At 51.1% G+C, this 16,674-nt stretch overlaps 1 protein-coding gene across 5 annotated transcripts in view; it reads right to left on the minus strand.

Annotated features, from left to right (window-relative positions):
* Positions 1-16,674, minus strand: part of TG (thyroglobulin) — a 253,423-nt gene that overhangs the window by 193,038 nt on the left and 43,711 nt on the right. For all 5 annotated transcript variants that reach the window (XM_053208437.1, XM_053208436.1, XM_027063873.2 and 2 more), the window contains 2 exons: positions 8,718-8,867; positions 4,535-4,705 (listed from right to left, as the gene is read on the minus strand). In XM_053208437.1, coding sequence (XP_053064412.1) covers positions 4,535-4,705; positions 8,718-8,867 — 321 coding nt within the window. The remainder of the gene's footprint in view (positions 1-4,534; positions 4,706-8,717; positions 8,868-16,674) is intronic.

Raw genomic sequence — 16,674 nt, forward strand, 5'->3', positions numbered from 1 at the left:
TTTTTCCGTTTTCATAATAAATGCAGGAAAAAAAAGTTTATTGCTTTTGGGATAAAGTCAGGAGAAGGGGATGCTAATATAAGAGACACAGCATGCTTTAAACCTTTACAAATTCTGATGCAGAAAATAATTCTGATTTTACAAGGTAGTCCTTCCGTGTTGATCACTCAAGTTGCCAAGTTCATGTGCTTGGCCCGTAGTCAACTCTTCTGCTCTCCTCTCTTTCTCTCTTTTGTCTGTGTTTATACCCCCTTGGTTATCTTGTTTGTAGAGACTGCAGGCTCCGGTCCAGCAAACACCACACAATATTCAGCCCTTTGTCCCTCAGGTGTAACTGGCACGGACAGATACTCCCAACATTGCAGGAGACTAAACAAAATTTGACGGGTCTCTCAATTTCCAGCTGAAGTCTTCCCAGAGGCTGAAAATGCAGTCACTTTAGCACTCCAGTTAGACAATCTGCTGGCTTCCACAAAAGGGACCCTTCAGGGATGAAGGTCTCTTCACGCTAGAGCATTCGGTGAGGAAGCTCATTGCCAAACAGAACAGAAACAATCCATGCACGAAGTTGCCAATAATTCCATAGAATACGGAGTTAGCTGGCAAATTTTTAGCCATTCTATTGGTACAATTTCCCACCTGCCAAGTTTTGACTTAGCAGATATTTACATGTCTTGGAAAGCATAGAGGGTCAACACGAGAGCCATTATATGTGATCATGGCTACGCGTCTGTCTCTTTCCAAGACAAGGACAATGTTCTGGGAGTACGTCAACACCTACTAGCTGAGCCTGTAACAGAAACATGAGTTTCTTGTTTATTGGGTGGATGCGTTGATGAACAGATGACTGCCAAGACCACCGCAACGCCCGAAAACCTGGAGAGAACCCTATGGAGACGACACCACCCCAACAGCAGCTGATACCTCTGGGCACCTGACGTGCGATATGGAACCTTTGGTGCGGGTCAACGAAAAGCAGAATTAGAAAACTGGGTCTAGAATTAAAGGAAGGGGAGCTTACAATATTTCCAGGGGCCAAGGTCAGAGAGTAAACCACTAACTCTGTAGGTAAACAAAGGGTTTGCCACAGGCAGTATAGAGAAGATGGAGGGGACCACCAGGAAGAGACCAGGCAGGCAGTGCTGGCTCTGGAGTCAGCCCCCGTCCAAGTCCTTTCACCACCACCCCTCATCGGCCCTGTGTCCTGGGGCACATTTCAATCTCTGAGAGCCCGGTTGTGTGGTTGTAGGGATTAAATAGAAGAATGTGGAAAACCTGGTATATAACAATTCAGTAAGTGACAAGTCCCTTTGCCCGCCCCCCTCCCCCCCCCCCCCCCCGACAAGGACACCTGCCTAAGTGCCAGGGCTTGTGAAACTGGCTACAGGACTTCTGGTGGCAGGAGAGTCCCCTTCCCTGATCACATTTAGGAAGGAATTTCAAACAGGCCCAGATAATAACAGCAATTCATTCATTCTGTCAACAAGCACCAGCCACTCTGGAATAGAACAAAAAGGTACCACTCTAGCCCCAAAGGATGATATTATCTGAATATCCGATGATATTATACTATCCAAAGGAGGCTAGAATCCGGAGAGGAGAGTGAGGTATGCAATTTTATTTTACTCCGAGAGCAATGCAGAACCACTGAAAGGTGGTGAAGGGCATTGCATAAACGGAATTGCCTTTTATTTTTATTCTTCTTAATGTTTATTTAATCTTGAGAGAGAGAGACAGAGCGCCGCAGAGAGGGAGGGAGAGAGGAGATCCAGAGTGGGCTGTGTTGACAGGAGACAGCCCAATGTGGGTGGGGCTCAAACCCACGAACCACGAGATCATGACCTGAGCCGAAGTCGGACACTTAGCTGACTGAGCCACTCAGGTGCCCCCAGAATTGCCTTTTGGAATAACTGTTGTGAAGCATTGCAGAAAAAGGGCTGTGGGGGGGCCACCCTGGGGCAAGAGGACAAGGTAGGGGAGGTGACAGTATAATCCCTATGGGGGGAAACCCAGGCCCGGACAAAGTGGGTGGAAAGGCCACCAGTCTCCCCCAGGGATACAGCTGACCTCTATACCCTTTGCTTTTTTTCTGGAAGATAAATGCCTCAAAATTAGGACTGCAATTCCACTCTCAAAGAGGAAGCTCCCCTCAAAAGCAAACCGATTGGATTCCTAGAAGAGGCTTTTGACATGCCAGTGGGGACCCAGCTTAACATGGAAATCCTTCTGAAAATCCAGAGAGGGAGCAGTAAACTCCCTCTGAGCTTTGCATAAGAAGCCCGAGACTCCGAGACTCCAGGGTCCAATCTGGAGGCTATTCATCAGCCAGAGCCTCGGGGAGGCATCATGGAAGCTGGCAAGGCTAAGCTCTTACTCATTAACGCTTCTGGTGCTACTGATGACACTGTCCTTTCTGCTCTGGGGGGGTGGGGGGACTCGGGGCTGAACAAAGCATCAAAGGCTTTGCGAAATGCAGATTACAATCCTGGCAGCTGAGGCGGTGACAGGGAAGCAAAGAGGAGGGGAGTGAAAATGCAAGCACTCCTGTGCTAATCCCAGATGGCCCAGAGTCGCCTGGGCCTAGCAAACGGCTCTCCCCGCCTCTCCCTCATTTGTGATGGGCAGGTAAGATCGGCCTGCCTTGTGGCCTAAGGCACCTTCCAGCTTTAACTCCCCTGATTGCAGTTTTTGCCCAAGAAAAGGAATATTGGAAAAAATAATTAGACTCTCCTTGGATTTGCAGTTTATCCACAGGGACAGACACACACACACACACACACACACACACACACACACACACACAAGTCCTTGAGAATCTTTAGCGCTTTGCCAGAGAAGGAAATGATTGTTCTGAGCGTTAGAAAATGAAAATGTCTCAGGACGCCTGGGTGGCGCAGTCGGTTAAGCGTCCGACTCCTGGTTGCGGCTCAGGTCCTGATCTCACAGCTCGTGAGTTCAAGCCCCACGTCCGGCTCTGCACTGACAGTGCGGAGCCTGCTTGAGATTCTCTCTCCATCCCTCTCTTTCTCTCTCACTCACTCTCCCAAAAAATAAACATTAAAAAAGAAAATGAAAATGCCCCTCTTGGATTTTCTCGAGTGTTGTATGTGATTCGCTGCACCCACTTCCCTAGAGAGCAGATAGGCTACGTGTGCAAGTGTGCGCGTGTGAGGCGTGTGTACAAGTGTGCGTGTGCATGTGTGCAGATGTGTGCTTAATGAGGAAGCAGCTAAATCCAGGTAGAAGCAGATCAGTGTCATGGAAAGAATGGGTTTGGGGGTCAGGTACACGCTGGCTCACGTTCTAGGGATGTTATATCCTGGCTAATAAGTCACTTAGACATTCACGCCTCTGTTTCCTCAGCTAAATAATTGGGGATAATAATATCTACCCCTCAGACCCACTGTGAAGTTCACCCATGACTGCCTGTCTAAAATTTCCGCAAGGGGGCCTGGCACGTAGTAAGTCCGTGCACATCAGGCCCTCGCCTCACACGGAAACCTGAGAGACCCCGGCCACCGGCACCGGCTCCGCCTGGTCAAGGTTACAAAGGTAAGCCAGACCCCAGGCAGGAAGGCGACTCTACGGAAAGGTAGGGCAGGGTCCTGAAGACTTAGGTCAGAATTAAAGGCACTTACAGGCTGTCTCCACCTGCTCCTTGATTAACCTGAATCTCCTCCTTGTCCTGAAACATTTATTACCTCTTCCTGTCATGTCACCCCTAACACACCGACCCCCCTGCAAGGCAGGCATTAACAGCCCCATTCAGCAGATGAGGAAACTCTTGAAGGTGAGTGGCTTGCTCAGACGACATAGCTAATGGAGGGCACCATTGAGATTAAACTAGTCCTGACCCCACTCCCATCCCACCGAGCGCTCTACGACAGGTATCGATCGGTGCACCCAGGACTTTCCCACCCATCACCTCGTTGAAGAGCTGTGCCCGGCACAGGGTGGGGCTCAGTGGAGGCTGGTTGTCCTCCTAGGATGGTTTTGTTGACCCTGACAGTGTCCCAGGAGGCAGGCAGGAGGCTGCTGGGGTGACTGAGGATCAGAGAGAGGTTGAGCAATTTGCTCTGGGTCACCCAGCAGGTAAGTTACAGAATCAGGACCGGCACTCGGGTCTTCCTACAACATCCAGCTGAGAGAGAAAAGCTGACCAGCTTTGCAGAGGCACAGCACCCACAGGAAAAGGAAACTCAGCTCGTGAATTATTTTAAAATTCATGGCTCACACACACTGAAGTATTTAGGGGTGAGGTTGCATGATGTCTGAAATTTGCTTTCCAAGGATCAAAAATAGAGAGGGAGAGAAAGAAAGAAAAAGGAAGTGGAAAATGCTAACTTTTTTGGATCTAGGTGACAGGTATTTATTTATTCATCTTACTATTCTTTCGACTCCCACGTAGATTAAAAATTTGCAAAATAAAATGTTGGAGACAAACGCATCTCCTACTTCTCTCCCTTTCTAGAAAGCCCTTGAGAGCACATGCCCTCTCCCCAGGCACGTGGCTGATATAACTCCCAGCACATACTCAGACACTGGGATTCCGAGAGCGGGGCCTCTGTTTCCGACCACAGCAGCCTCCGTCCCTCGCTGTCCACGCAGAAGGCCTTCCCGCTGCCCCTGTCCCTCTGGCTGGCTCGGTACTGGCCGTCCTGGTCGCACTGCAAGCCCGCCTCACTCTTCTGACAGTCAGTGACACCTGGAACGGAGAGACAGATGTACCATCACCGACGTGCTTCTGGGACCCCTCCCCTCAGGGCCCCCAGACTGCCTGTAGTTGACATCGCATGTCCAAGTGACGGGTCTGATGCAGACACCCTCCAGCGTGAAACTCTTCAGGATTCCCACCCTTTGGTCAAAGGATCTTGTCCAGGCCCCCTGTTGGGCCACTGAGACCCTGCGATCTGGCTCCACCTGTCTCACTCCACGCGCTCTGTGTCTCCACAGGGCACACGGCATTCAGTGCCCGGGGCACTCCCTCTTGCGGATACCGAACACCATATCCCAAACACAGGCTCTGCTCCCGGGGCTCCACCTCCTGGTGCTCGCTCTCCTCTAGCTTCAATGGGATACCCCTTCACTGCCTATCAGCCCTCCCCTCAATCCTCACTTCCTCAGGGAAGCCCCAGGCTTCCGACATCCGACCGTTACACACTCCCATCCACACACCTCTCCTCGCTGCTGGACCGTGGTTATTATTTCCATCTGTCTGTGTGAATGAACTATCCGCCTCCCCCTCAGTAGAAGCTCCAGGCCGGCAGGGACCTGATCTGGTTTTGTTCCTTATTGGATCCCAGTGCCTTGCTCAGGGTCTGACATAGGACACGAGCTCCCGCACTGTAATACCGGGATTTGTAGTAAGAAATACATATTTGGCCTTCCTCTCGTTTCTGGCACAAAGCCCCTTAAATCTCCTGGCATTTCCTAAGTGGTGAAAGCGATAAAGGTGTCTTTTGTTACAGTACAGAGGTCACTTTGGGATGGCTCTTAAGGATGGAGGCTGATTGCTAAGGAGAAGCAACTATGTGATTACGGCACTGAAGCTTTCGGTCCCTCTCCCTGACCTCCAATCACCAACGGCCAATGATTTAATCAAGCTCGCCTATGTAATGGAACGACCATAAAACCCCAAAAGGATGGGGCTCTGAGAGCTTCCGGGTTGGTGAACACGTGAGAGGTGGGGGAGAGCGGTGCACCTGGAGAGGCATGGGAGCTCCGCCCCTTCCCCCCCCCCCACCCCCTCGACCATGTCCCGTGCATCTCTTACCTGTCTGTTCCTCGGTTATATCCTGTTATAACAAACTGGTAATTTCGGTGAGTTCTGGGAGGCGCTCTAGCAAATTAGTCACACCCAAGGAGGAGGCCATGGGAACCTCTGACTTAGAGGCAGCTGGTCGGAAGTACAGGTAACAATCTAGACATAGGACCGGTGCCCGAGGGGGTTGTTGGAACGTCCAGTGTGTAACTTGTTCCTCAGAAGCACAGGTAGTAACCTGGGCTTTCGATTGGGGATGGGGGCAGTGGGGTCTCAACCTGTGGGATCTGGTACTGTCTCTGAGAGGATCATGTCCAGATTGCTTGTTGCTGGTCTGGGGAAACTACCCCCTACACACACACACACACACACACACACACACACACACACACTGGAATTGGGTACCGGAACCTCCCCCAAACAACCCAGTCAATAAATACTACCTGAATCCATGGATGAATACCTCTATTCCTAACCTTCAGCTATTTCTTCTGCCCAGAAGCCCCTTCTCCACCTGCCCCATGGCTAATCCCCACTTGTCCTTCAAGATGCAGTGCTAGCTACGACAAGATCATATAACATACATGTCCATTATATTATTAATTACACACATCATATTATTAATCAAACGTTATGTTCTTTTCCTATCAGACTCTAAACTCCCTGAGGACAAGGAAATTACCATCACTTGTCTCCTATATACGCAGTAAAAACTTGGCACAAAAAAGAGTGCTTAATACATTTTTGATGAATGATACCGAAAGAGAATGTCTTGACATGGTTCTCCAGGGCTGGGAAGTAGGTTCAAAAATGTTCTTTCATGGCAGCCCAGAGACTTGAGAACATCTAATTTTCTATATAGTAAGACTATTAGTTATAGCACTAACCATTGATTAGTTACAACATTTAGTAGAGAGATTACAAAGGCTACTTTAAAAATCTTTTTTTTAGGGGCGCCTGGGTGGCGCAGTCGGTTAAGCGTCCGACTTCAGCCAGGTCACGATCTCGCGGTCCGGGAGTTCGAGCCCCACATCAGGCTCTGGGCTGATGGCTCGGAGCCTGGAGCCTGTTTCGGATTCTGTGTCTCCCTCTCTCTCTGCCCCTCCCCCGTTCATGCTCTGTCTCTCTCTGTCCCCCAAAAAATAAACGTTGAAAAAAAAAAAAAAAACAATAAAAAAAATAAATAAATAAAAAGAGGAAGACACAGGAGATCTCTCACTCTGTATGTATGCACCAAGGAAAGGCCACGTGAGGACATAGCCAGGAAGAGGGCCCTCGCCAAGAACCTGACCATATTGGTACCTCGATCTTGGACTTCCTGCCTCCAGAACCATAAGAAATAAACGTTAGCTGCTGCCACCACCCCGTCTATGGTAATTTGTATGTAGCAACTGGAACTAAGACATGGTTTATAAGCACCCTATGAGTGGGGTATCATCGGCCCCATCTAATTAATAAGGAAGTTGACATTCAGAGAAAGAAGGAGGCGTGGCCTTGGTCATAGTTCCAGGGCGGGGGCGGGAACCAACCTGGGTCTGGCTGGTGTCAAACTTCAGGTTTCTCCTCTGCTCTCTGTCATTTCTGTAGTGCCCCCCGCTCCCATAAACAAGGATCAACACATCGCATCGATCCCTTTGTAAGAAAGCCTTCCTCCAGCACTGTGATAACACTTCAATTCATCTCAAATCCATGGCTGAATCAATGCGTCCAAGCTGAGGGTGATGCCCAGACGTCAGGGACACTCTGCCTTCCTGGTGAAGAGTTTAATGTCTAGGAGCAATGTCAGACTCCTAGTCTATAAGATCCCTCTGGTTGTCTTAGAATTATCACACTATTACCACTTCTCTCCTAAAGAAAATGTCCTGGGGGTGCCTGGGGGGCTCAGTTGGTTGAGCGGCCGACCTCGGCTCAGGTCATGATCTCACGGTTCGTGGGTTCGAGTCCCGCGTCGGGCTCTGTGCTGACAGCTCAGAGCCTGGAGCCTGCTTCGGATTCTGTGTCTCTTTCTCTCTGCCCCTCCCTCTGCTTGCAGTCTGCCTCTCCCTCTCTCAAAAATAAATAAACATTTTTTTTAATTTAAAAAAAAAAGAAAAGAAACTGCCCTTACCAGGAAAGTTGGCTTGGTCTCTTTCAATTAATCATTTTAGAATTCTAAAATCTATTCAGATCTAAAACATTAATGGTTTGCTCCGCGTTGACACAGTTTCAGATGCACAATGAGGCGAGCTGTGCGCCCTTGCCAGGAAAAACCCAACAACACCTAGGTGACTATCACGTAGGCCGAGTGAAATCACATGACATATGGGAAGGCCACACGTACCGACGGTCCTGACAAAGTTATAGGGCCAGAAAGGGAATGTGAGCCACACAGTTATAATGACTGGTAATGACTGTGGGTGGAAAATTTCTTCCATTTCTCAATCTGATAAGCTTGGCTTACAAAAATCAGAAGTTTCAGAAGCAGACAATGCCAACATCAAAGGCCGGTTATGCCACTTACTAGGGGAGGGACTCTGGCTAAATTACTTCTCTGAGCCTTAGAGTTCTTATACGCAAAAGTTGGGCCAATAATATTTACACAGAAGGGGATTTGGTAGGATTTAAGCCATCTGACCTAGATCCTGGCAGGGTACAGGCATACGGAGGTGGTGCCCCTTTGATCATTATGCTCTGCACCCACTGGGTCTCCACGGCCAGCAATTGTGTCCCCCTCCAAGAGACACTTGGCAACATCTGGAGACATGTCTGCTTGTCGTAACTGGGAGGGGATATGCTATTGGCATCTAGCAAGTAAGGGTCGGTGATGCTGCTAAATAAACATCCTGCCACACAGAACACGGTCCCCAGAATGAATTTTCTGTCCCCAGATTTCAACAGGGCCAAGGTTGAACCACCCTGCTGTGTCCCCACTGCATGGCAGGGACTCTCTTTCAAGCGGGGACCTGGCGACACTTACAGTGAGTGTGGCTGAAAGCTCCAGCAGAAACGGTCGTCCTGCCCCTGGGACATGGGACACAGGCCACGCTGCCTGCCTGCTCTTGGTAGAATCCGACGGGACAGGGGATGCAGATCTCCTCCTGAAAGTAACTTCCCTCAGGACACTTGACTGGAAAAGAGAAACAGAGAAATGATGTTAAAGAAAAGATTCTGGGGGCGCCTGGGGGGCTCAGTCGGTTGAGCGTCCGACCTCAGCTTAGGTCATGATCTCACGGTTTGTGGGTCCCAGCCCCCCGTCGGGCTCTGTGCCAGCAGCTCAGAGCTTGGATCCTGCTTCAGATTCTGTCTCCCTCTCTCTCTGCCCCTCCCCCACTCACACTCTGTCTCTCAAAAATAAAATTAAAATGTTAAAAAAAACTTTTTAAGGAAACAAAGAAGAGATTCTGGCTTTACAGGTGTCACCTCGGAACACACAGGCCATGTGAAATCCCAGCAGCAGGACAAAAGCTCACTCACTGAACAAGTGCCCAGTGAGAATCTGCAATGTGTCAGACCCTCAGAGTCGAGGGTAAGCTGTGGGAAGGGTAGACGAGGCTCCGGCCCTTCAGGAGCTGACGGGCTAGTAGGATAAGAGGCTGTCCGACAAGAACTTCAAATGTGGGTAAAGCGAGGCAGGAGAGGAGTGTACGTCAGTGAGGAAGGCCCTCTGAGAGGTGATGCTTGACACCAAATGATGGGGAGCACCCTGGGCAAAGAGCCAAAGAGTATTCAAAGCAGAGATGACAGCAAGTGCAAAAGTCCTGAGGCAGGAGTGAGTTCGGATTAGTCAAGGAACAGAACGAAAACAGCCAGACAAAGCCAGCTACTAAGCTAGACCTTAGCAGACAAAGGGAAGACTGGCCTGAGACGAGGTTTGGGAACAACTTGAAAGATGAGGGTCCATCGCTCAGTTGCCATGGGAACGCTGCCCTAACTGGAGGGCATGGTGGGGCGCAGCCTGGGGTGCAAGCTTGGGGGTTAGAAGGATTGGCTCAGGTCCCTCTCCCCGCGATACCTAAATGACTATGGACTTCCCGGAGGCTCCATTTTCTCCTCTGTGAAAGGTATTAATAATACGATCCCGTTGGAATGTAATGATGATCACAATGCCAGACTCATATACACTCAACAAATGGTCGCTATTTTGTTTTTCATTTTTAATTCCAGTGAGTTCACCTACAGTGTTATATTAGTTACAGATGTACGATCTGGTGATTCAGCACGTCCCTGCATCACCTGGGGCTCATCATGGCATGTGCACTCCTTGATCCCCATCAACAATCTCCCCCACTCTCCCACCCATCATTATTTTTATACTCGAGGGAGTCCTTCCTTGACATCGGCCAGCCTCAATATCCATGCTGTCCAAACAGGGCAATTTCAACAATTCAGCACCCTCTCATTAGACTCATGCGGCCTCTCCCTGCCGGTTGGTCATCGATGGTGTTGCTCAGATCTGGGACCACGGTGAGGTGAGACACCCAGGGCACAGGATTCATGGAGGCCCTCGCTGTCGGGTTGTGGGGTTTCTGATTTACTCAGAAATACCAAGTATGACCCTGAGAGGGAGGCCTCCGTACATCACGCCCCCTGGAGGCCTCACTGGCCTTGTTCCTCGCCTCCCTGTGCTACCCTGTTAATCTGCAGATTCTCAGTGCTTTCTGCCCCCTCTGATTCTCACATTTCTAGTCCTTTCTCATCTGTTCCTCTACTATGATCTGGGCTGAGGAACCAGAAACCCCAACTAGAGAGACGTATATCTCCCAAGAGTTGTTAGGGTCCAGGAGCTCTAGCTTAGGAAAATGCATAAGTTTGGCCACACTGATACTGATGGCTCAGAGAAGGGGTGGGGAGAAAAGAGGTTCTTGTTGCTTTCTTTCTTGGTTCTGGGCTGTATTCCCAGGAGTTTGCCAAATGACTTCCAGAAGAAGCGAGCTGTTACCCAGTGAAGGCGAGAGCCGGAAGCCTGTCTGCTCTTGGGACCCCTTCTCTGGGCCCGGCACTCTGCTGTGGGCTTCATGGCCATAACCACAGCACACCCGTGAGTCGGTGTTTTACCCTCATGTCGCAGATGAGGAAGCTGAGCCTCGGGACATTCATGCATGACTCCCTGGCATGCTTCATGCAAAGGGCTGTGGGGAAGTAAAATTACACGTCACACCAAGCATGGTGCCACGATCCTCTAAGAAAGGTACCATCCTCTTTCTAGACTGGAAAAAACTGAAGCTCAAGGTCAAAGTGGGCCAGGCGATAAGGTGAAAGAGGTGCATTTGAGCCCCCTTCCCTAAAAACCAAAACCGTCTCTCCATCCGCCAGTTCGAGCACCTTCCCTTCACAAAAAAAGTGAGCGCGAACGTGTGGGACGTGGAGCCAATGTTGACTCAACCGCCATCTCTCTCTCACGCACACACGCCCGGCACGTCTGACTAAATCAGAAACTCAGGGCACATCTTGGAAACCGAACGGTGTGTTTTCCGGTCTGCCCCTGAGCAATTAACCCCCTCCCCCAGACAGTGGGGTTTCATTACTCCTATGAGTCAGGTCCCTGATCATCTTGAGTATTTTAAGCTGAGGACGCAGACTATTTTTTCAAGTGGTCTCCGAATTCATCGCTAAGGGAAAACAAAGCCTCTTCCACTGGTTCCAGCTGCCGGGCCTCCCACCCCGAGGGGTGGGTGGGGGGCAGAAGGAGAGAGCGGGGACTCACTTTCATTGTAAGCTCAGCCACTTGCAGGCTTCACGACGATGCTCGAGGAACCCGCGTCCTGCTTCTCTCTGCCTGTGCCGTCAAAGCCTTTCCACCCACGGGAACGCCGTGCTCAGGTCAGAGTGAGGCTCGATAGCCTCCCCCCTCCCCCGGCAGGCGTGGGCTCTCCAAGACCCCTCCGTCCACAGCAACAAGTTGGCACCCATCTTTCAATTAACTCCCTCCATGAAATCGTCAGAAACTCCTTTGGTCTCGGTGCCCTCCTTCATAAGAGGAGACAGTCTGGCCTATTGGAATTCGAGGGCTCCACCAAGCTTCCGGGTCAGGCCATCCCTCCAATCACCCTGTCCCCATGGGCCCCCAACCATGACAGCCATGCCTCTGCTGACGAAAAGTATCCGCGAGGAAGTGTAACAGCCCTTCACGCCCTCAGCTCGCTCCGCTCCACCCCGCGCCTGGCCCTGTCACTCTCCGGCCTGGAATTCTCCCCCCGCACCCCCAGCAGGCCACCCCTGGCCAGCCCTAGGCCTCTCCCTCCCTGGCTCCTGCCTATCTCTCTGAGAGCCACCATATCCCCACACACCCCACTCTCCAGCCATACTGACCACCGACTCTGTCATCATTCGGCCACAGCTTCGTGACTCCTTGCGCTAACCTCCACTTCCGAATGCCCTTCCGCACGGTAGCACCCTCAGCACACAGGCACACACATGCACACGCGCACACGCATGCACACACAGACGCGTGCACACCCCACTCCTTGCCTGCTCTTCCCTAAGGAGCGATTCCGACGCACCTGACAGCCCAGTGAGCCTTCCCTGACCCGCCCAGACAGGGATGGAGAAGCCTTTCTCACTGACACCTAGCTGGCTTTTCATTTCTCTCTCCCCACCTAGATTGTCAGTTCTTTGAGAGAGGAGTTCTGGCCTTTGCTTCCATGACTACGAAACCTGGGGCTTAACACCTAGGTATGCTTTGAAAGCTTCGATGGATGGATACCATAGATGGGAAGAAGGCAGGAAGAGGGAAGAAGGGAAGAGGAAGGAAACAAGACGTAACATGTTACTTCGGGGGGAAAAAACACCCATAGAGAAGGAGCTCTGTTCGAAGGACTTGTAGTGAATGAAAGTTAATGTGGTCCAGAATGGAGAACGGAAAACCTGGACAATTTCTCTGACATTCTCCTTACTGGGCCAAACGGGTATGGAAGTTGCCAGCAGGTAATTCTGAAGGGAAGCCGCGTGGTTGGCCTTGAGGCAAGAGGGGGACATAACTGACCCCGTCGAAGCTGCAGACAGAGCCCAGGCCTCCTCTGCAGGATTTGTTCCCGGGGTAAGAGCCGCCAGGCCTGCGTGAGTCACAGGAGGTGGATGCTCCCCACCCTCAGCCCCCACCAGCCCCCAGTCACTGCTCTCCGAGGGGATCATGCAGATTAGCCTTCCCCGGAAACGATACACAGAAACCCTGCTTCATCTCCCCAGGACAATGCTCTGCTTGTAGCCCCACAGCTGTGTCCCAGATGTGCTTCAGAAGGAGAAAGGGCCAGTTAGAGGAGCTGCAAGGACCCAAGGGCATGATTTCACAAAGAACCCCCTTGTTGAGAAGACAGCAGTGTGAGGCAGGGGACGAAGAATCGGGAATCAGGAGAGCTGGGTTCAGATCCCAGTGTGGTCAATGAAAAAGGCCATTCGTTGAGAGGCCACCAGGTAGGAAGAGGCGCACTGACTGCATCATGCCAGGCAAACCACAACCCCCAGGAAACAGGTGTTATCATCCCTCTTCTTCAGAGGATGCCTCATGAGGGTAAGTGATGTCTCAAGAACCCACACAGAGAAAGTGTCGGAGCAAGGACTCGAACCCAGCTCCACCTGACGTCAAAGAGCAGTCTCCCAAGGGGGCGCCTGGGTGGCGCAGTCGGTTAAGTGTCCGACTTCAGCCAGGCCACGATCTCGCGGTCCGGGAGTTCGAGCCCCACATCAGGCTCTGGGCTGATGGCTCAGAGCCTGGAGCCTGTTTCCAATTCTGTGTCTCCCTCTCTCTCTGCCCCTCCCCCGTTCATGCTCTGTCTCTCTCTGTCCCAAAAATAAATAAACGTTGAAAAAAAAAATTTTTTTTTTAAATAAATAAATAAATAAATAAATAAATAAATAAATAGCGAGCAGTCTCCCAATACTCCTAACTCTATGCGGCTGGCTGCCTCATCCAGACAATGGGATTGATAGTACCTGGCCCTCTAGACCGGAGAAACCCAATGAGGCCCCAGCATGTATTAGAAGTTCAATAACAAATAGATATTGTCATCAGTACGGGAGAAAATCCAGGGCTCCCAGGGCTGGATTTTCGTGAATTCCATTCCAGACCTTTCTAACTATTTGGAGTAAGGAGGTAGGGCTGCATGGCATGATCGACAATTCTTCTGAGTCACGAAAAGCTACAGCGGCTGAGAAACAGAATGTAGGTTTATCTAAAGTTAGGATTGGCAACCTGTAGCCCGTGGGCCAAATTCAGCTCACCTTTCTGCATAGCAAATAAAGTTTTATTAGAATACAGCCACGCGGGGTGCCTGGGTGACTCAGTCGGATGAGCGTCCAACTTCGGCTCAGGTCATGATCTCGTGGCTCGTGAGTTCTAGCCCCATTATCAGCCTCTGTGCTGACAGCTCAGAGCCTGGAGCCTGCTTTGGATTCTGGGTCTCCCCCTCTCTCTGTCCCTCCCTGCTTGCCCTCTGTCTTGCTCTCTCTCAAAAATAAATAAAAACATTAAAAAAATTTTTAATAAAAAATAATTAAAAAAGGAATACAGCCATGCTTTTATCCCTACAATGGATGAGTTAAGTCATCGAGACAAAAGCCATAGGGTCTGCGAAGCCTAAAATACTTGCATTCCGGCCCTTTAAAGAAGAAACTGGCCAACTCCTGTCTTGCAGCAAATGTAGCCCAGAAGAACCTGTCATTCAGTTGAATTTCCAGGCCACCCTGTGGTTCCCAGTCTCTCTGAAGCCACGCTGAGTTGTGGCCCCCACTGGTTGACATCCTTCAGACAAGACTGTTGAGCTCTGAACTCAGCTTCCTCTCCTTCCTCCCAGTGGAGCTGGGCTACCCATCCTGTCAGGCAGGAAGTAATAATCTAATAATCAATAGAGTTCCCTAGAAGGAAACTTAGAATCCTATTTCTGGACCAGGGCTTTCTGTTACATGCAGGGAATGGGCCCTGGGAGGGAATGTAAAGGCAGAGCCAGACTACAGCCCTGTGACCTGGCCCCTGACCAGCGCCTGTCCCATGTCCTGTCCCTCCACCCCTGGGCTCCACGCTCCAGGATGTGCACCCAAATGGGGTTCCCAGACCCCCTTCCCAGCACTACCTGGGTGACCATAAAATCAGACTCCTGCCCCTGCTCCTCCATACACGGCCCCCCCACACACGCATGCCCTTGGCAGTAGATGCCGGGTTCTTCACGGTCAGTCCAAGAACACAGTGGTGGGTGTTCTGAATGCCTCAGTCACTATGACTCTGCTTCACCCACCCTGGCAGGGGGCACCTTCCACCCCTGCTCCTACTTCTCATCCTTTCTGTTTGGGCAGCTCTGTGAGGTAGGAAGAGCGGGGGTTCTGGCCCCAGAGGACCTTGGGTTACTCAGGCACAGCCAACTGGTTCCATGAACCCGAGTCCCTCCTTTGAGTCGGCCCTGCCCTGGACCCTAGAGATGCTGCATCTCCTTTCATCTGAGCCTCAACCCCTTCATCTGTCAAATGGCGGAATGGCCGGTCACTGGGGGCCACTGTGAGCAGTAAATAGCTGTGAAAGTGCCTCGTAAACTACAAAACCCTCTGTAAATATCAGCAGTGAGTGAACCGGGTGCGTTTCTGGCTTCTGTGTTAAGATTTAGCTGCATCTCGGGGCATCTGGGCGGCTCAGTCGGTTGAGCGTCTGACCCTTGATTTCGGCTCAGATCATGATCTCATGGTTTGTGAGATCAAGCCTGCACTGTCACTGCTTGGGATTCTCTCTCTCACGCTCTCTCTCTGCCCCTTCCCTACTCATTCTCTCCTTCCCTGCCCCCCTCTCAAAATAAATAATAAATTAAAAAAAAAAAAAAAAGAATTAGCTGCAACCTAAATCCAATGTGGACTTTAGAGCTTGGCATGGGCTTCACAAAAGGAAAAGTCATGTAGTTCTTGTGTCGGAACCAATATAAATAACGGAAAAATAAATAACTGAGAAACATCTCCCCTTGCTTCAGCTCCGCAACAATGCCTCTCTGTCTCGTGCCACGTGGGAGGAAGACTTCTCGTTGCGAGCCCTTGGAAGTAGGAGGCCGAAAAGACAGCCACATCCTGATCCGTGGGTGCTGCAAACACGTTAGGCTACACGGCAGAGGGAAACTGAGGCCACAGATGGAATCAAGGTTGCTAACTGGCTGACCCTAATATAGGGAGGGTGCCCTGGATTGCCCAGTTGTGTGTGACCACTGGGTCCCCAGAAGGGACAGATGAGAGTCCAATGAGGTGTGATTTGAAGCACGTCTAGAGAGCTACTATGGTACTGTCGCTTTGGGGATGAAGGAAGAAATGTGGGCAACGTCACGTCTAGAAGCTGGAAAAGTCAAGGTAACAGCTTCCCTCCGGTAGGAAGGCAGGCCTTGCTGACTTCTTGGTTTTAGCCCAGGGAGACCCGAAGAGGAATTCAAACCTGCGGAACCGTATGGTAATAAATGTGTGCCGTTTCAAGGCACGGAGTTGGCAACGATTTGTCGCGGTAGCGACAGGAAACCCGTGCAGCTCCCGTTCAAGGAATGTGCAGCCGCGTTCTCGAAAAAAAACCACTTCCAAAGCTACTTGGGGTAAAGGCCAGGACGGCAACCCCAGTAAACCTCTGTCAGAAACCACCGCCCCTGGGTGGTAAAGCCCTGGGCTGATCAGTGGCCACTCGGACCCGGTGGTGAGTGACGCGGTGCCATAAGCAGACTGAGATGTTGGGGAGTGCACGGGGCGGACGTCAACCTTCTCCACAAAGACAGTGGGGTCCGCACCCCAAAGTCCAAGCGGGTCAAGAACGAAGAAGAAGGGTCACCTCAACACGAGGGGTTCCTTCTGCCATGCCACCCACGCCTCTGGTTTCAGCTACCACCTAATGGTAATGACTCCGTGCCCACGCACGGTGGGTTACCGGGAGACCTGCCGAGCGGCTAAACGGATGATTCTCCACTCTCTAGGTGCGGAGGGACCGCCTC

This window comes from Acinonyx jubatus, chromosome F2, assembly GCF_027475565.1.
Source record: "Acinonyx jubatus isolate Ajub_Pintada_27869175 chromosome F2, VMU_Ajub_asm_v1.0, whole genome shotgun sequence".
Classification (NCBI taxonomy): domain Eukaryota; kingdom Metazoa; phylum Chordata; class Mammalia; order Carnivora; family Felidae; genus Acinonyx; species Acinonyx jubatus.